This window comes from Hemitrygon akajei, chromosome 6 (genome assembly GCF_048418815.1).
Source record: "Hemitrygon akajei chromosome 6, sHemAka1.3, whole genome shotgun sequence".
NCBI lineage: Eukaryota > Metazoa > Chordata > Chondrichthyes > Myliobatiformes > Dasyatidae > Hemitrygon > Hemitrygon akajei.
The window spans coordinates 135164868-135185356 of NC_133129.1; the positions used below are offsets into that span (position 1 = coordinate 135164868).

The 20489-nt window shown below is 40.2% G+C and overlaps 1 protein-coding gene across 4 annotated transcripts in view; it reads left to right on the plus strand.

Moving 5' to 3' along the window:
* The window catches only part of LOC140729510 (uncharacterized), a 57671-nt gene extending 37275 nt beyond the window's left edge, over positions 1 to 20396 (plus strand). For 3 of the 4 annotated variants that reach the window (XM_073049307.1, XM_073049309.1, XM_073049310.1), the window contains 8 exons: positions 1132 to 1247; positions 1360 to 1439; positions 6736 to 6812; positions 8656 to 8800; positions 9975 to 10041; positions 13446 to 13611; positions 14874 to 15034; positions 17612 to 20396. In XM_073049307.1, the coding sequence (XP_072905408.1) occupies positions 1132 to 1247; positions 1360 to 1439; positions 6736 to 6812; positions 8656 to 8800; positions 9975 to 10041; positions 13446 to 13611; positions 14874 to 15034; positions 17612 to 17788 (989 nt within the window). In that variant the 3' untranslated portion in view covers positions 17789 to 20396. The remainder of the gene's footprint in view (positions 1 to 1131; positions 1248 to 1359; positions 1440 to 6735; positions 6813 to 8655; positions 8801 to 9974; positions 10042 to 13445; positions 13612 to 14873; positions 15035 to 17611) is intronic. The other variant, XM_073049308.1, reaches the window with a different exon arrangement.
* The last annotated feature ends 93 nt before the right edge of the window (positions 20397 to 20489 follow it).

The window sequence follows — 20489 nt, forward strand, 5'->3', positions numbered from 1 at the left end:
CTCATCACTTTTAACCTGTAGATTTCATCGACAGTTGGGGCTTCATTAACATTGAAATATTGAGGTCTGATTACAAAGTTTGGAACCTGGTGCTCTCTTAATTGTGAAATGTATAAATCACTTAGAATCAGAAAGAGGCTTTGGGAAGAAATCCTTTGAACTTCTCTGTCCTTGGCAGAACTACAGGCTATCTTAACATTAGACAATATCATAAGAAAAAAGATTAGTCATATGCTATACAACGTACCCGTTATTCATCAGCATCATAGTTGATCTTCTACCTCAGTGCTGTTTCTCAGCACTATTCTCAAATCCCTTTAATGTAGAATGGTTTTGAATGAACACAACAACCAGGCTTCCAGTCTGTCACAGGCAGTGAAATATAAAAGAACATTTAAGTCATAAAAGAAATTGGGTAAATCCAGATGATTTCTTTAAAAATAAATAATTCAACATTTCTAATGGCTTTCTTTATAAATGAACTGCATAGTATAGTACTGAGCCACAAAGCCACAATTATTCCAGCTTTAATCACTAATGCCCGGTTTCCTGGTCTTACCTTGATACACTGATAGGTGAACTATAGTTTGCTTAGGTTAAGAAGGATAGCAGTAATCACCTAAGTTCACCTCCCTTGCACTTCTAGTTGGAAAATATAGGATGGGACTGATCTCAACTTTGATAATCTTTCCAGTTTAAAAGTGTGTTAACATCTACAAGTATATTTTGATACTTTATGGTGTTCAATACAAAGGAATTAGACCTACCAAGGAGCCAGTATCTTCAAGAGATGGAAAAGGAGAGTTCATACCAAATTAAATGATAACTCTTTCTTGGGTCATGGTCTTCGTGTCAATTTCACCTGTATAAAATTGTTGTAAATCATAGTGTAGCTTCTGTGTTGTTCATTAATTGTGGAGATGTTTCTGAGGTTTCACAGAGCTCATGGTTTGCCTCCGTACATTTTATGACAACTTCTGGTGTTTAGTCATATAATCAGAAATATAGACTGTGTATTTCCCCAAAGGGGGGAGGGAATCATCTGAGGGAGGGTTTCTGAGCTTGAAGAAACCTAAGCTCAAAAGCAAGCTTGTTACAGATTTGTACTTGTGTGATTTCCCTACCCCACAGGGATAGATCTGAAGGAAACCAGCCAGGATGAGCTGGAGAAATGCCTCAGGAAACCGGAGCTAAGAGAAAGCTGTACTTCTGCCATGTCATGGGCTTCCTCTTCCATGGTAAAACCTGTAAGTGTGAAGTATGGACGTGCAAGAGACATTATGGGCTAAAGAGTTTTCTCTGTTTTCTATGACTTTAGACTGTATTGAATTAATCAGTAGCATTTTCCCTTTTTTTTAGGGGTTTGTTCCTGATGAACAAGTGCAACTATTGATAGAGGAACACAATCTCCAGCTTTCCCAGCAACAGGAAATGTACCAGTGAGTAAATGGCTGATTACAAAAGGAGACATAAATTTTACATCAATGAGAAGATTGACATTTACTACAGTAATTAGCATCTTACTTATTAGTTAAGTGTATTTGAACCAAGACATTTGAACATGGAAGTTAAATTCAATAATGTTTTAAAATACCAACTTTTCACCATACGATCGGGGACTGAATCTGTCTCAGAAAGGAAATGGATGTCTTCTCTCTTTTCATCTGGGAACTGAGTTCAAATCAACTTCGTGAACAGTTCTATATCCTCAAAAAATATTTAAGCTGGCTGTCTCCCAGCTAACTATTTTCTTTGAAAAGATTTTTCACCTCAGCTGTCAGGTTGAAAGGCCAGTGAAGATCTTAGTAAAATGAGTTGGGACAAACTGTTCCCAATTTCCAGTGGACACAAAAACACACTCAAACATCATTGTATTTAGCACATCTGTTCCAATGAGTTCCAATCTGTTCCAATTTCACAAATGAGTTTGTGAAATATAAATATTATTCCAAAAGATCTCTGGTATAGAGGTCAATAATGAGTGTCTTAAAACTATTGGTAGAAGGATCAGGGATAAATAATTTCAACTACATGAATATGGGCTGCCTACTGTAATTATAAGAGGTTTGTATGATATAGTGTTTTCAGTTCATTGTCAGTGCTGTACTATCTGTCATTCCTCTTGTTTCAGTTTTCAGAATTGGGTCAGTATTAGTGTGAAGGTCCAAAAACTCCAATTTTATTCAGATTTGTCCCAAGCTGAAGCTCAGCAATGCAAAATGTAGCCCCATAAACACAGGAGATTCTGCATATACTAGAAATCTTAAGCAACACCCCAGCTGTCAGTTGGCTACTGTGGGAGGTGAGGGAGGAGATTGCTGAGCCGCTGGCGATGATCTTTGCGTCATCAATGAGGACGGGAGACGTTCCGGAGGATTGGAGGGTTGCAGGTGTTGTTCCCTTATTCAAAAAAGGGAGTAGGGATAGCCCAGGAAATTATAGACCAGTGAGTCTTACTTCAGTGGTTGGTAAATTGATGGAGAAGATCCTGAGAGACAGGATTTATGCACATTTGGAGAGGCATAATATGATTAGGAATAGTCAGCATAGCTTTGTGAAAGGCAGGTCATGCCTTACGAGCCTGATTGAATTTTTTGAGGATGTGACTAAACACATTGATGAAGGTAGAGCCATAGATGTAGTGTATGTGGATTTTAGCAAGGCATTTGATAAGGTACCCCATGCAAGGCTTATTGAGAAAGTAAGGAGGCATGGGATCCAAGGGGACATTGCTTTATGGATCCAGAACTGGCTTGCCTACAGAAGGCAAAGAGTAGTCGTAGCAGGTCATATTCTGCATGGAGGCCAGTGACCAGTGGTGTGCCTCAGGGATCTGTTCTGGGACCCCTACTCTTTGTGATTTTTATAAATGATCTCGATGAGTAAGTGGAGGGATGGGTTAGTAAATTTGCTGATGAGACAAATGTTGGGGATGTTGTGGATAATGTGGAGGGCTGTCAGAGATTACAGTGGGACATTGATAGGATGCAAAACTGGGCTGAGAAGTGGCAAATGGAGTTCAACCCAGATAAGTGTGAGGTGGTTCATCTTGGTAGATCAAATATGATCGCAGAATATAGTATCAATGGTAAGACTCGTGGCAGTATGGAGGATCAGAGGGATCTTGGGGCTGAGTCCATAGGACACTCAAAGCTGCTACACAGGTTGACTCTGTGGTTAAGAAGGCATATGGTTCATTGGCCTTCATCAATCGTGGGATTGAGTTTAAGAGTCAAGAGGTAATGTTGCAGCTATATAGGACCCTGGTCAGACCCCACTTGGAGTACTGCACTCAGTTCTGGTCGCCTCACTACAGGAAGGATGTAGAAACCATAGAAAGGGTGCAGAGAAGATTTACAAGGATGTTGCCTGGTTCAGGGAGCATTCCTTATGAGAATAGGTTGAGTGAACTTGGCCTTTTCTCCTTGGAGCGACAGAGGACGAGAGGTGTACAAGATGATGAGAGGCATTGATCGTGTGGATAGTCAGAGGCTTTTTCCTAGGGCTGAAATGGCTAGCATGAGAGTGCATAGTTTTAAGGTGCTTGGAAGAAGGTACAGAGGAGATGTCAGGGATAGGTTTTTTACACAGAGGATGGTGAGTGCATGGAATGGGCTGCCGGTGGTGGTGGAGGTGGAAACAAAAGGGTCTATTAGGAGACCCCTGGATAGGTACATTGAGCTTAGAAAAATAGTGGGCAATGGTAAGCCTAGGAAGTTCTAAGGTAAGGATATGTTCGGCACAGCTTTGTGGGCCAAAGGGCTTGTATTATGCTGTAGGTTCTCTGTGTTTCTATGTTTCTAACACAAACAAAATGCTGGAGAAACTCAGCAAGTCAGGCAGTATCAATGATAAGAAATAAACAATCAACATTTTGGGCTGAGACCCTTCATCAGGTCTGGACAAAATATAGCCCCACCCTACCAGTTCCCATGTGTTTGAAATCTCAAGAACCATTACCCAGGATTACACCTCCTTTATCACAACCTATAAAGTTGGGAATATTTTCAAAGAGGAGGTTGTGCATGTATTCACGAGGTTAATGATGCTACAAGGGTATTGTGCTCTCAACAAAATTCACCTATGACTAAACATTTGATCAGCTGTCCCATCTTTTCCATTGAATCAGCATTGATTTTTGTCTGATTATTCATTTGTAAAGTCTGCAGTTATGTTTTTGTATAATTTTGTATGAATACATGTGAAAGCAGAAAATGCAGAAAATATTCAGAAGGTCAGATTCTTTCCTCAGAATCGCGAAAGAACTGTAAATAAATAAACATTAAAGTGAAGGATAGAAGGGAAAGGACAACTGGTTGTCATGGGGTAGAAGGCTTGGGGGTATCATGCAGCAGAAAAAAAGTAGATTTCAGGGTACCTGACAATCTCCCTGATACTACATCTGCAGGAAGTGCACCCAACCTCAGCTCCTGACTGACAAGGTCATGGAACTGGAGCTGAATATACTCAGGGCCGGCCAGAAGGGTGAAAGCCTCACAGATGAAACTCTTACTGAGGTGGTCACACTGAAAGTGCAGGCTTCAGAGGGTAGGTGGGTGACCACCAGGAGAAATAAGGGAAGCAAGCGGTCAGTGCAGGATTCCCCTGTGGTCAATCCCGTCAGCAACAAGTATACCCTTTGGATACTGCTGGGGGAGGGGGATGACCTGTCAGTGCCCAGCAGCAGCAGCCAGGCCAGTAATGCTGAAGGTGAGCAGCCAGAGGTTGTGCTACACATTGGCACTAATGCGGAAAGAGGTCCTGTGCGGAGAGTAATAGGGAGTTAGGAAAGTGGCTGAAGAGCAGGACCTCCAAAGTAGTAATCCCTGGATTACTCCTGGTACCATGCGCTAGTCAGGGCAGGAATAGGATGAATGAGTGGCTGAGGAACCAGTGTAGGGGACAGGGTTTCAAGCTCTTGGGTCATTGGAACTACTTCTGGGCAAGGGGTGTCCTGTACAAGAGGGACGTGTTGCACTGAACTGCAGTAGTGGGTGCTGGAATGTGCTGCCTGGGGTGTGGTTGGGGCAGATACATTAGGAACTTCTAAGAGATGTTTAGATAGGCACATGAATGTGTGGAGAATGGAGGGAGTAGTTTATTTGGACAATTGAATATTCATGTATTTGGTTTGGCACAACATTGTGGGATGAAGGGTCTGTTCCTGTGCTGCAATTTTCTATGTTCTGTGTAAAACAGATGTTATTTCTCATGTCAGTTGTTTAAACATTGCAGAGGCAACCTGTTAAACCTGAAGCGGTTGGGGAGGAACATAGGGGCATAAGGAAATATTGTCTGGATCCTGGGAGGAAAGGGAATGGGTGAGGATAGAAATATTGAAAGTATGTGCACAGTTCAGGGTCCTGTCAACTGCGGTGGAGAGAATTCCTCAGATGAGAAAGAGAGAACCTAGCACTGGCAAGGAAAGTGGCAATGTCACTGAGATGGGAGAGCGATGTAAAGATTAGAGAACAGAGTGGAGTCTCTTCAAGAGGAGTAGTGGGAGGAAATGTTGTCAAGGTAGCAGTGGGAGTCATTGTTCATCTCTTGCTAATGTCCTCAAAACTGACACCAGTGCTGTCAAACATTGCTATTCCTGTGTTTAGACACTGTGACACACGATGTTCATCTGCATCCACATATCCATTGTAATTCATCTGACACTCCCCCATTTACCCCCAGAAAACTGCCACCTGAATTTATTATGAATCCCTTACATTATTATCCTCGTTTCTTAAAATCCAGGGGTCACATTGAATAGTTATTCTATTGTATTATTTTTGTCAGGTGCAAAAAAACACATGTCCAACTTATTCAAGATCCATTGACAAAGTTTCTTTGATTTCATTAGCCTTAACTGAATGAAGCATGAGTGATTAGGCTACCTAATTAAAATTTGGCAAAGAATTCTTCTGCCCATGAATGTAATAATCTAGATTAAAATGAACTACCTCAACACATCTTAATACAAATTTTGTTATGATATTTTTAGATGAAATTTCTGTCAGAAAAATTATATGGTAGATTATGAACCTTAAATTCATTTTTTAATTTTCCTGCAGCTGCATGCAAGAAAATATTCTTAAATGTCCTTACGTTGCTTTGGTGAAACTACAGTAGCTTTTCCCTGTCCAGAATTGTTGTTCATTACTTAAAGTATTTTCTGTTTTATTTCAGATTGTCAGCATCTGGAGTATTTTCTTCTAAGTACTTATTATTACTTTTGAGAAGCCCTCTTTTATGTAAAATATACTTACATTTATTGTACTAGTCAATCAATTAATATCAAAATGATAGCATACATAAATAATTGTAGTAGCAGCAAGTATTGTTTGAAAGAACTCAAAAGTTCAAAGTACATGTATGTACTTTGATAATATATTTTCTTGCAAGCATTTACAGGAAAAGAAAGATATACAATGGAATATATGAAAAAAACTCTACATACACAGACAAAGAGCCAATGTGCCAAAGAAAACAAAGTGCAAATAAAAAGACCGAGAACATGTGTTGTAAATACTATTGGAAGTGAGAATCACAGAATCAGTTCAGAGATGTTGTGAGTGAAGTTATCCATGCAGGTTCAGGACTCTGATGGTTGCAGGGTGATAACTGTTCCTGAACCTGGTGGTGTGGGACATAAGGCTTGCAATGTTAGGGCAAAGTATCAAATGGCCAACATTTTCTGCTTTGTTGTTAAAAGAATATCATTGGTACTTTTCTCTGAAATTGCAGAAAGCAAATGAAGAGCCTTCTGGAGTCTTTCAGATCATCTGTACCAGACATTCCACTTGATCATACTTTCTTGACAGGTGGGTAGAGTATACAGGGATAAACTTTCATATGGATGTTGTTGTATATGTTCAGATACATTTCGATGTAAGAAGTTTGAGTTTGAGAATAGTCAATTATAAGACATAGGAACAGAATTAGGCCACTCAGCTCATTAACTCTGCTCAGCCATTTGATCGTGGCTGATTTATTTTCCTTTTCAACCCCATTCTTCTGCTTTCTTCCTATAACCTTTGACACCCTTACTAATCAAGAAACTATCAACCTCCACTTTAAATATACCCAATAACCTGGCCTCACAGCTGTCTGTGACAATGGATTCCACAAATCTGCCACCCTCTGATGAAGGAAGTTCCTTCTCGCCTCTGTTCTAAAGGGACATTCATCTATTCTGAAGCAGTGCCCTCTAGTCCTTGATTCTCCCACTATTGAAAACAACCTCTCCATGTAAACTCTATCCAGGCCTTGGTTTCACTGAGATACATCCCCTCCCCCACCCTATTCTTCTAAACTCCAGCAAGTACAGGCGTAGAGCTATTAATGTATGAGCTCGTCATGCATTAACCCTTTCATTCCCAGAATTATTCTTGTAAACTTCTCTGGACTCTCTCCAATGCCAGCACATCCTTCCTAATAATGCTCACACTATTTCTCAGCATTACATCCTTGTTTTTATATTCTTGTCTTCTCAAAATGAAATCTAACATTGCATTTGTCTTTTTACTACCTACTCAACCTGTTAGTTAACCTTTAGGTAATCCTGCACTTTTACAACTCCAATTTCTGAATTTACTCTCTGTTTAGAAAATAGTCTACATTTTTATTGTTTCCACCAAAGTACATTTCACGATACTATATTCCTCTTTGCCAATTCTCCTAATCTGTCCAAGTCCTTCTCCAGACTCCTAGCTTCCTCAACAGTACCTGCTCCTTCATCAATCTTTGCTTCAGTACTGATATACAGTACATTGTTATGTGATTTGTTGCGACATTTTGATTTTGACTAGGGGTTGTAATATCACAAAATCTGGATTTAGGGCAATTGTAAAAGACTCAAAAGTTGTGATCCCAACAATCCTTTATTTGATACTTTTGTGTCCAATTATAAGACGGAGCTGTTAGGGCCATAATATTCCTAGGTCAGGGCCTATTTTGGTTGAGTTAGCTAAACTCTTTGGGGACAGCAGTATATCAGTTTAAAACAATGTACTTATTTGTACCTGTGACTCACACCATCAAGAATACATGTTTTCAATTGATGTCTTTCCCTGATATTCCCTCTCTTTCAGATCATGCTTCATAATCTAACAATTTGTTTCAGTTTTTGTAATTATTAAATGTTAATTAGTGGGTTTTGGCTTTGAGCCACAAATGGGTGAAGAAATCTGAATAATGTATTAAGAATTGTCCTTTGTTTGAGATAATCAACTAGGAATATGGTATTTTTATGGGAAATATGAATGGTACTGTGTATAGCAGAACTGGAGAACTCCCTGCTCTCCAGGCCAATTTTACAACTCTTTGAAGGGAGCAATGGATGGGCACTTCACTCTGATTTTTAACAGAATTACAAAATGCATTAGTTTTATGATCCATTGAACAATGTTTGAGCACTACATGCTGTGATAATTATTTCTTTTCATGATGGATGAGTTAACACAAGCAGCACCTTCTTTGTTGTCTATTCCAATCTTGAGAAACTGTTTTTTTCTTGAAGTGGAACTCTTCGGTCTTCCTTCCGTAGTTAATTATTTCAAGACTTAAGGCAATTGACTGAAGAGTTAGTAATGCATCTTGAATCATCAGGTTTTATTGACTGACTGATTAATTTGACAGGATTGAGATGTTTGTATTTTTGAATAGATGAGCTAGAGAAGATTCCAAGATCAGAGAATGCACAATTAACAACTGAGAACCGGGATTATGAGACAAAGGGAGGACAGGTACTGAATCACTCTGCTCGAGATATCAGATCAGCACAAGGTGGTCCAAGACCTCCACCGAAAAGGTGAGGAGCTGGTAGTGGCTAAATCACCTAGCTACAATAAATCAAGAAAAAAAGGATTAGATAATCAATAAGTAATAAGTTACTTTAAATATTTATAATAACTTTAGGAAAGGGAGATTTATTTGGTGAAGAGAAAACATGAGAATACCCATTTTTAACCACGTGCATACAAAGGTGTATGCTAAAAGTCTGATACACTCAGAACAAGAGTTAATTACTTATAGGGAGAAGGGAAATAAACTTATCTATACTGTCATTGCATAAAACTATAGAAAACTGGCAGATTCAATGAATGCTTGTAAGTTCCTCTCCGACACTGGGAAGCAGATTGGTGCATTTGGAAAAGAGTGAGTGAAAGAGAGCAGAAGGCTTACACCAAGGAAGCCTTTTAAATTTTTTTTGTTTTATTGAGATGCAGTGCAAAATAGGCCATTCCAGCCATTCAAGCCATGCCACCCAACAACTCCTGATTTAGCGCTAGCCTAATCATGGGACATTTTGCAATGACCAATTAACCTGCCAACTGCTTTGTCTTTGGACTGTGGGAGGAAACCAGAGCACCTGGAGGAAGCCCACGCAGCTCAGAGTAGAACATACAAACATTTTACAGTCAGCAGCAGCACAGCTCTGATAAGCTCTTGATCTGGATTGAGAACTGAGTAGTTTAATCACTCCATAGTTCCACATCACGCAGCAGGGGGTATTATAAGCCACTTACGTGTCAGCCCACAGAGCCATCCCTTTCTCTCAGTATGATCCTTATAACCTAGTCTCCCTAAATTCTGCTCGATAGCTTCTAGCTTCTTCCTCTCCCTTGCACAAGTGTGAGTGTTAGTGAATGGTAAAATGTGGGGGGAATGGTCAGCATGGATTACGTGAGCTGAAGGACCTTTTTTCTGTGCCGTATCACTATGAAATTTTCTTGGTTCTCAAAGGGAGGCATTAACAAATTGGTGGTCCTTTTACCTCACAAACTATTAAGAAAGCTGCTAACTAGTATTTTATAATGCAAACATCTTTCTAATATGTGAGCTAATGGATTGTTTGCTTCCATTTTCATGGTTCGCTAATGTCTTCTAGTATGTTGATCGTTTAAGTATTTGGCTTTGCTTGTTCCCTTCCTCGAATGTATTTGTCTGCTTCACTGTATTTGTCTGCCTACTTCTCCCCATAGTGCTGCTACAAGACAGAAGATTAGCATGAGTAAGAGTCTTCTGCTGAAAAAGAAGCTCCCAGTGGATGTAAGTGGAAGCCAATAAAATCACACTAAACCATTTACAATATCGGACTTTAATAATATTTTATTTTAAATGAGAGAAACAAAGATCAGAATATTGCAAATACTGAAAGGACAATAAATCCAAAGTAATCATTGGATGAGTCAGCATTGAAACTGCCAAGGTCTTATTAAATAGCAGAGCAAACTTAAGGGGACAATTAGCCTATTCCTGTTCTTGTTTCTAATGTTTCATGGAATACGTTAGTTGTTTCTAAAGCTGTGGACTACAACAGGATGAGTCACTTGAATCCCCTGGCTGAATCAGCCAAGTTTAAAGATAAAATCAGGGACCCATACTGCCATTGAAGCTGGGTACATTTCCAACTATGCTGACCTAACAACTGTTAGGAAGGGAAAAGCATTGGGAATATTGGCTCCTGGGAAAAAGTTAGACAGATGCCAAGTTGTTACAGAGCTGCCTACTGAGGAGCAATGGAGATACTGTATATAGAGAATAGTTGTTAGAATAAAAACCTTCAAATCTGTCTTCATTTGCTCGCTGATCCCAGTCCCAGCCCCTCTAGCACTTTGCCACACTTACATTTCATTGTTCTGTCTGTGCTGTCAATTTCCATCTTCCATAAACATGAAGTTATCCAGAACTTAGATGTCCTTTGTGTAATTTGTACAAATTCCTTTATGATTACGGATCCCACAACCCACCTGGGCCGTAAAAGGCCCAGTACAGATGATCAATCACTTCACCAGTTGCCCCCACCTCTCATGGTTGTGAGTGAGTGCCTGGGTTGTGGCAAGGCTCTATCCAGCCCACTCCTGTTTATCTGTTTGTCTGTCCTTTTTGTGATTGCTTAACCAGTTGCCAATATACAGAGGCTGGCAATGTCTCACTTTAAAAATTATCATCCTTCTGGCCAAATTCCTCAACAGCTTCATTCTTTTCAGCATCAGTAACCACCATCCCCCGCGCCCCCCCACCCCCATCCCATAGACCTATGTCCTTTTGAGAATTCTGTCTATTCCTGTTCAGCATTCTCAATGCTAATTGCAATCAACCCTACAGCTGGCAATGAATTAGTTATGACATACCTTCTTTAAAATTTTCTCCTGTTATTCATTATTTTCTTTTTTAAGACATTTGAGGACATCTGCCTTTAAGAACTTAACCCTAACATGTTACATGCTGTCAAATTTTGTTTGACAATACTCCTGTGAAACATTTTAGTAATATACAAATATAAAATCAGGGAAGATCCCAGGAATTACAAATTCAGTGATGCTATGTTAACGGGAAATTAAGTATTATAACACGTTCTGTTTCTGAGGAATCTACATAAAAATATATTGCATCTTGATCTTCAGGCAAAGTCTGGCTTTTGGTTGTCCTATTAGATTAGTAGGTTAGATTGACATGAGAGCATAGAACATAGAAATCTACAGCATATTACAGGCCCTTCCACCCACAATGTTGTGCCAACCATGTAACCTACTCTAGAAACTACCTAGGATTTCCTTATCATAGAGCCCTCTATTTTTCTAAGCTCCATGTACCTATCTAAGAGTCTCTTAAAAGAGTCTGTGGTATCTGCCTCCACCACTGTCATTGGCAGTGCATTCCACGCACCCACGACTCTCTGTGTGAAAAACTTACCTCTAACATATCCCTTGTACCTACTTCCAAGCACCTTAAAACTGTGCCCTCTCGTGTTAGCCATTTCAGCCTTGAGAAAACCCTCTGGCTATCCACACAATCAATGACTCTCTTCATCTTATACACCTCTTTCAGGTCACCTCTCATCCTTTGTCACTCCAAGGAGAAAAGGCCAAGTTCACTCAACCTATTCTCATAAGGCATGCTCTCCAATCCAGGCAACATCCTTGTAAATCTCCTCTGCACTCTCTCTATAATATCCACATCCTTCCTGCAGTGACGTGACTAAAACTGAACATAATACTCCAAGTGAGTTCTAAGGTCTTACGTAACTGTAACACTACCTCACAGCTCTTGAACTCAATCCCATGGTTGATGAAGGCCAACATATGCCTTCTTAACAACACTGTCAACCTGTGCAGCAGCTTTGAGTGTCCTATGGACATGGACCCCAAGATCCCGCTGATCCTCCACACTGCCAAGAGCCTTACCATATTAATATCATATTCTGTCTTCAAATTTGACGTACTGAAATAAACCATTTCACACTCAGATTGGGCAGAAACACCATGAGGTTTACCTGTAGGTTCCCTCTGTTCTGACCTAATATCCTGTAGTAATTTTCGAATTTTCAAACTTTTGTTACCCTGATTCATTTTTGGAAGAGACATCCCCTTATAATTTTTGATTTAAATTAACCAATGATTTAAATTAGACAGGAGGGGTTTCTTCATCACCATTTTGAGAAAAAACTAGCCTCATTATTGGAAGCTGGAGAAGCTGCAGCAACTCTGCGTGCCGCCATAAGGAAGTTCGAGTCCTGTTGCCAGGAAAATAACATCTTCCTCAATATCAGCAACATAAAGGAGATGGTTATCGACTTCACAAGAACACACACTACTCACACTCTCTATGTCGGTGGTACAGCAGTGGAAACTGCGAGCAGTTTCAAACTCCTGGGAGTGCACATCTTGCACAACCTCTCATGGTACAGAACACATCCTATACAATCCAGAAAGCCCACCACCTTCTCTGCTTTCTGAAGAGGCTGACGAGAGCTGGACTATGCACATCTGTACTCATAACCTTCTATAGATGCACTGCAGAGAGCATCCTAACATGCTGTACGGAAACTGCACTGCGGCAGACAGGAAGGCTTTGCAACAGGTAGTCAAAACTGCCCAATGCATCACTGGCACCAGCCTACCTGCCATCAAGGACATATTCATAGAAAGGTGCCAGGATAAAAGGCCAGCAATATCATGAAGGATCCCACCCACCCTGCTCATTTGTCCCAGTCCCATCAGGGAGGAAGCTATGTAATATACACACCAGGTCCACTAGACTCAGAAACAGTTACCTTCCCCAAGCAGTAAGGTTGATCAACACCTCCACCCACTAACCCACCTCTCCACACTACCCACCACTACTTTATAATTTCCTGTCAGAGTCACATTACGTACAGAGATTCCTGTACCTAGCAACACTTTATGTACATGTAATCAATCTATGTAAATAAGCCATCTTATGTATTTATTGTGGTTTTATTATTGTGTTTTTTATCTTAGTGCGATTTTTATATGCTGCTTCGGATCTGGGGAAACAATTATTTTGTTCTTTACACTTGTGTACTGAATTGACATTAGACAATCTTGAATCTTGAGTTGGGTCTTGTTGTCTTCTAGTGAAAGGACAGGGTATAACCCACAGCAGACTATCCGGGCTCAGGAGAATAAGTATTTTTGTGGTTGTTTTAGGTTTGGGAGAGGATGAAAATACTGGAAGAGAATATGTGGAGAAATAAACACAATACAATTGAAAGGCTTCAGTCCGAGACAAGCAGCAAACTGGAGAAACAGCTCTCAGTTCAAAAGAGGCTACAAGTGTATTCAGACAACATGGAAAACGATAGCAGAAGCAAAGGTTTGTGTTCTAATTCAGTACTTTGACTGTTTAAAAATAAAGTCAGACTTTTATTGCTACTTTTCATCCATGTCTCTCAAAAGCAGTGATTTGTACTAGGGTACAGATCCAACAGTATTGGATAAGTTTTAAATATTACCTAGTCTTTAATCTTAAGTGTCTTGGTAACTGCAATGCCTTAAAACTGAATAGCAACTCTTTCCCAAGGTAATGTCATACCTTGATATTAAAATGAAGCACCTGTTCATGTTTTACAGGTAATTTATGCTTTCAAGCAGTGCGTGCATTCTGAGAGCAATTGTTATTTTTAGCAATGCTTTTGTACTGTTGTGAATATTAATCTTGGAATTTCTTTAAAGATCAGGAATTCCCATCTGAAGTATAATTCATTAAATCCCTTTTGTTAGAGAAACAGGTCAAAAACGTTTAGTTCCATACAACACAGAGTATGGAATAGTCTCCTATTCCCAATTGTCAATCTCTCTAATTTATGCATATTGATACAGTCAGATTGAAGGCAACCAGACTCCTGAAGTGAAATCACCTTCATTCACACACTACTGATTATCGCAGTGTATGTGCTTCTCTATGAAAGGGGCACAACAGAAAGAGGAAATACATTACAAACAAGAGAAAATCTTCAGATGCTGGAAATCCTAGCAACACACACAAAATCCTGGAGGAACTCTGCAGGCTGGGCAGCATCTAATGAAAAGAGTACAGTCAATGTTTCGGGCTGAGACCCTTCAGCAGGAAATATATTAAATTATACCACAAAGCAAATTTGTTTGCTTTGAAACCTTAAAGTGATTCACATAAAATATCAGTATAATGAAGGCAAGATAGTAATTCAATACAAAAAGGAAATTGAGCTAACAAGCATAAGAGCCTATGTTTCATTGTTGCCCTGTGCCATTAGCCATTTTCTGCAAAAACGGTTTGATTCCTGCTCCTAGTCACGAGCCTTGCTGGAAAGTGCATGTATATTTGTGACCTTGGCTCACAAGTAACCAAGTACCAACTGGCAGCTGCCATTGTTACGACAGGAGACTGAAAAGAAAATTCTCAGAAGTGGTGTGTGTACGACCAACTGAGCACGTGCTGAGGTTCTCTCATTTCTATTTGTGTAAGATGAGATCAATTCAATGCAGAGCAGAGCAAGCCTAGTAACATCAAATGTTCACTATATCTGAAGGGCACTGGTTGATCAGGATGTTGGCCAGGACACTTAATTATTAATTCACTTCTTTCTTTTTTCTCAGTAGATGAAATCTGCTTTCCAGCACTGTTCATGCCAATGAGGGTCAGACAGATATATACGCCGAAGGCTCGTTTGTACTTTCATCCATCAGGTTCAGCAGGCTTCTATCGCCTAACGCAGGCCCCGTCGGTAATCAGCCTACCTCCCCTCGGCAGTAGCACTGTATCCTTCACACATCACATGTAATGGGTATTCAAGAAGGAGAGTAAAAGTACATGAAGTCAGTAGGGTGTTCTTGTGAAATCCCATCAGGGTTACTCTGACCACACAGAATATTATTGCTGTGGAAAGAATACAGAAGCAATTAATAAGGATGTTAAGCATGAAAAATCCTGCAGATGCTGCCAACCCAAAGCAACACACACAATGCTGGAGGAATTCAGCAGGAATTCCATGGAGGTGACTGAACAGTCGACATTTCAGGACTGGAAAGGAAGGGGCGAAACAACAGAATAAAAGGGGGGGGGGCAGAGGGAAGAAGGACAGCTGGAAGGTGATAGGTGAAGCCAGGTAGGTGGGAAAGGTAAAGGGCTGGAGAGGAAGGAACCTGGTAGGAGAAGAGAGTGGATCAAAGAAGAAAGGGAAGGAGGAGGGGACCCAGGGGGAGGTGATGGGCAATATAAGAAGAGGCAAAGGGCCAGAGTGAAGAATAGAAGAGGAGGGTGGGGGAAGGAAATTATTTTTACCTGAAGGAGAAATTGATATTCATTTCATCAGGTTGGAGTCTACCCAGATAGAATATAAGGTGTTGCTCCTCCACCTTAAGGTGTTGCTCCTCCACCCTGTGGTTGGCCTCATCATGGCACAAGAGGAGGCCAAGGACCAACATGTCAGAACAGGAATGGGAATGGGAATTAAAATGTTTAGTCACCGGGATGTTCTGCTTTTGACAGATGGAGCAGAGGTGTTCAATGAAGCAGCCCCACCAATTTACAATGGGTCTCACCAATGTAAAGGAGACTGCATCGAGCACATCAAACACAATAGACAACCCCAGCAGGTTCACAGGTGGATAGTTGGACCGTTTGGGGCCCTGAATGGAGGTGAGAGAGGAGGTGAATGTGCAGGTGTAGCACTTTGGCTACTTGGAGGGATAAGTGCCGGGGGTGGGGTGAACTTAGTGGGGAGGGACGAATGGACAAGGGAATCAAGGAGAGAGTGAACCCTGAGGAAAGTGGACAGAGGTGGGGAGGTAAAAATATATTTGGTGATAGGATCCTTTTGGAGATTGTGGAAGTTGCGGAGAATGATGTGTTGGGTGTGGAGTCTCATGGGGTGGTAGAGGAACTCCATCACTATTAAGGAGGAGGGAAGATGGGGTGAACATGGGTGTTTGGGAAATGGAAGAGATGCGCATGAGGGTAACATCAATGTTGGAAAAGGGAAATCCTGTTCTTTGAAGAAGGACAACTCTGATATCATGGAAAGAAAAGCCGTATCCTGGGAACTGATGTGACAGGGAAAGGAACTGAGAGAAAGGAAGAGCATTTTTACAGGAGACAGGGTGGGAAGACATATAGTCAAGATAACCATGAGTATCGATAGGTTTATCAAGGATGTTGGTCGAAGTTTGCCTCCAGAGATGGAGACAGAGAGATTGAGAAAGGGGAGGGAGGTATCAGAAATGGACCAAGTCAACTTACGGGCAAGATGGTTCCAGATACTGAGAACATCAAATATGACAGAAGGTTAATTAGAGTACATTTGAGTATGTGCAATTGTAAGTTTGGTTGTTAGTGAAATGGGAGTCTTTTTTCATATCACCCAATTTGAATTCTATTGCAATCAGGAGGCTGAGCAGCCAAAATGGAAAAAAAATCATGAATTTTACAAGTGACATGATGGGGGGGAGGGGGTATCCAACTGCTGTGCTAACCGATGATTAATATTCTCATACAGTTCTTGGTTTAGTTAGTAGCATTCATTAGTTCAACAAAATCAAGAACACAGTTTAGCACAGCTCTCTGTACAGTGCAGTAATATTGAAAGCAGCATATTTTACTTGATTCATTTGCTGCTTAAATAGTTCAGAGGTGTATGCAAAGGATTCCTTCTTAAAAAGAGTACAGAGTTCCTGCATGTTGTCCAACTGTCTGCTGAGCCACCCCCCAAATATAGATTAAATCATCATCCTACTGATGTTTAAGGAACCCTTTTTACACAACATTGACTTGATTTTATATATCAAAACAACAGTAATACAAGTAGCTCTTTTGGTGGTGTACTCACCTCAGAGTCCAATAAGTTGTGGGGTTCAAGGCTTAGTGTAGAAATTAGGGCACATAAACCTGGGCTCCCAGGCTAGGGTAGTGGAGAGATTGTGCTCCCTTGTGGGAGCTGTAACTGTATCTTGCTTCATAAACCCGAGACTACTGACTCAGAGTTTCAATCAATCAAAGTACATTTATTATCAAAGAGTAAGATTATCCTGGAGAAAAATTATTCCTGTTGTCTTGCCAGCACTAATTCCATTAACCAACATCTCCAAAGGAAACAAGTCAACTTGTCATTATGGCTTTGCCATTTGTGGGGACAGCTAGTGTGAGCCATGTTTCCTTTACTATTACATGGCAAAAATACTTCATCAGCTCTGTTGGGAAACCCTGAGATTGTGCAAGTGCAAAGCTTTTCCTTTTAAAAGTAATTAATTGATTAGGAGAATCTTTATGTAGATATATACTGTTTAAAAATCTAAATTTATCTATAACCCTTATTGTATTTACCTTAACATCTGTTCAGAGGATGTCTGTTCTGAATCTGTTGAACCCAAGCATCACATTGCCTGTGACTTCAGCTGGTCAGGATGACCATAACCCTGAAGAAGACGGGACTGTGCTAAACAGGGTGACACCTGAGCCATACCCCATCTATGAATCTTGGGCAGGTAGCATGAGCTTACCTGAAGAGAGATATTAACTGAACCAAGATTCTGAAGGTTAGAGGGCCTTGACTGAATCTATTGTCGGTGCTATTCCCCTTATACATTGTGTTTGAAGCTACTGCCTCATGTTGGGGTATGGATTCTATACAGCTGATTTGACTGAATGGTTATAATTGGTGGAGTAGAGTACATGTAACAACATATTTGTTACTGAACTGGTGTGAAGTCACAATTAGAGTTCAACCACTATTGTTCAGGGATGACGAGTTCAAATCCCATCACAGCAGCTGGGAAATGTATAGATAAATCTACCATGAAATTTCCAGATTATAATATAAATCTATCTGGTTCAGGGAAGATAAGTCCTCCATATCTAGGCTTACAAGGATGTGTCCCTTTATCCACTAATGAGGTTTACTCTTAACTGGCCTCAAATGAGACCTGTAACGGAGTGGGAGCATTTTAAGTGCTGCTTCACCAGTAAATGAATGAAACCAAAATGATTAATATGTGAGCCTAAATTTTCAGTGTTAGTAAGTTGTTTATGGAGATATTGCAGCCAGAACTCTTGCTGTTCTCACCTGATCATCACATACAGACACATTCAAGCAACAATCTGAAAAGGAATCATTACTTATTTCTCATCCCCAGCATACCAGTGCCAATGATCATGCCATACCATTGCTGCAGCTGAACTCAGCATGAATACAATTTTGTTTCTAGGCAGGCACTTAGAAAACTAGACTAAAGTTACATAAGGTAAATGCTTCAGTGGCAATGTGTCAGTTTTTTAAATACATATTTGCTTTTATGAGCAGAGATTTTCTACCTTCTGACTTGTTCTTGAGGGCTGTATCTTTTAAATGTCTGTTCTGATTTGGTACGGAAAATGATTGAAAAAAGATAGAATAAATTTGCATGAATAATAAAAAAGGTTTCTATAAGAAATTAAGGAAGAGAATAGAAACATTAAAAAAAAAATTGTTAGTCCTGTTTTTCAAAAGGGTAGCAGTAAATGTTTCCCTAGATTCTGGAACCAACCCAGCAGATTGGAAGGGAACAAATTTAACACCTTAATTCAGGAAGTTCTCAGATCAGATTCAATACTGGAGTCAATTATTATAGAAGTGGCAAACGTTCAAAAGGAATATTTGCTTGACCAATCTGATAGAGCTTCTTGACAATACTGAAGATAAATAGCAAGGTAGATTAAAGCTAAGCAGCAAATGTGTATTTCATTTTTAAAAAGGTATTTCACAAAGTGCTACACTAAGTGTTGGTATCTTAAATTAAGGGTTCCCAGAGTTCAGAGTAATAAACTACTCTAGGTCAAGATTCAGATTTGTCACATCTACATTGAAATAGACAGAGAAATACGACGTTTTCATTAACAACCAACACACTCAAGGATGTGCTGGAAACAGCCTGCAAGTGTTGCCACACATTCCAGCGGCAACATAGCAAGCCCATATGCTCAACAGAACAGCACAGAACACAACAGTAGAACGAGCCCTGTTCCTACGTCCCACCCATCCACCGATCCATGTCCTTTAACCTCAGAACAGGCTGTCTTTGGCCTCCAGCCTCACACGTTTCCAGTTTGTCAAATTCTAAACTCATGAGCCTTGTTAAATACTAACTGCTAGCATTTCACACAAAATAATTCAGCTTCTTCCATGTCTGAAGAAGCACAATTAGTATCTGGAATGGAGATCAAGTACAGGATAATTAAAACTTGCTCTGGCATTCAATGCATACTGGCCCAAGTTGGAAGTTATTTAATGATGAGACTAAATATAAGAGATTTCATAAATGATGTGTACAAATTAGAACAAACAAGAAAAATAAAAGCAAGTAATGGATATAATGCTTGTTTTTCAGATTTTGATTGCAAGCTATTGCACCCTCCTCCCTTCCCCACCCCTGCACGGTGTGTCCTTAGTAACACTGGGGCTTCTCCCAGAACTTCCAGTTGTCAAACTGAGCCTAGTTGAACCTTGTACTTCTCCACATGTGCTATTTCTTGTCCAGTATTTGGAAAGCCTACAGCTCAGAAGTGAAGGAAGGTGGCAGAATAGTTGGTTTGAAAGAGAGGCAGACATTGGTTGGGAGACACGAACAGGGAGGAGTGAGGAGAGAGAGAGAAAGAGGGAAGGGGATTGAGAGCCAGAGAAAGGGGAAGGTATGAACAAGGGCCAATATAAAGAGTAGATTGGGAGGAGGGCTGGGGGTTTTGAACTATTAATTTTGTAGTAAGGTATTGTATGTGTAAATGTATGCAACGCATACGATTTAAGCCATTAAGTTCATTGAAGCCGTGTAGTTTTTATGGAATTACTGTTACTATATTTCAAACAATTGTCCCTCCTCCAGAGAAAACAAACACAGCCTCTCCAATTTTATAACTGAAATGCTGTAATCCAGGAAACATCTGGTTAATCTGCTCTGCATCTTCTCCAATGCAATTACATCCGTCCTACTGCAACAGTATGCTCCACGTGAGGCTGAACCAATGTGTAATTAAGTTGCAACATAACATTCCCGGCTGTCAAGACAAATTTACTTTTATTTGGCAGAGCCAAACCCTTGGGGCAGCGTTCAGTTTCGTCCCTTGATGTGATTAAAAATTGTTCTAAAATCTCAGCATTGAGTTATTATTGACCAGAAAAAAAGTGTATTAATTTCTACACCAAAATGCCCATTGTTATTTATGACTGATATTGACGTTGTCAGACT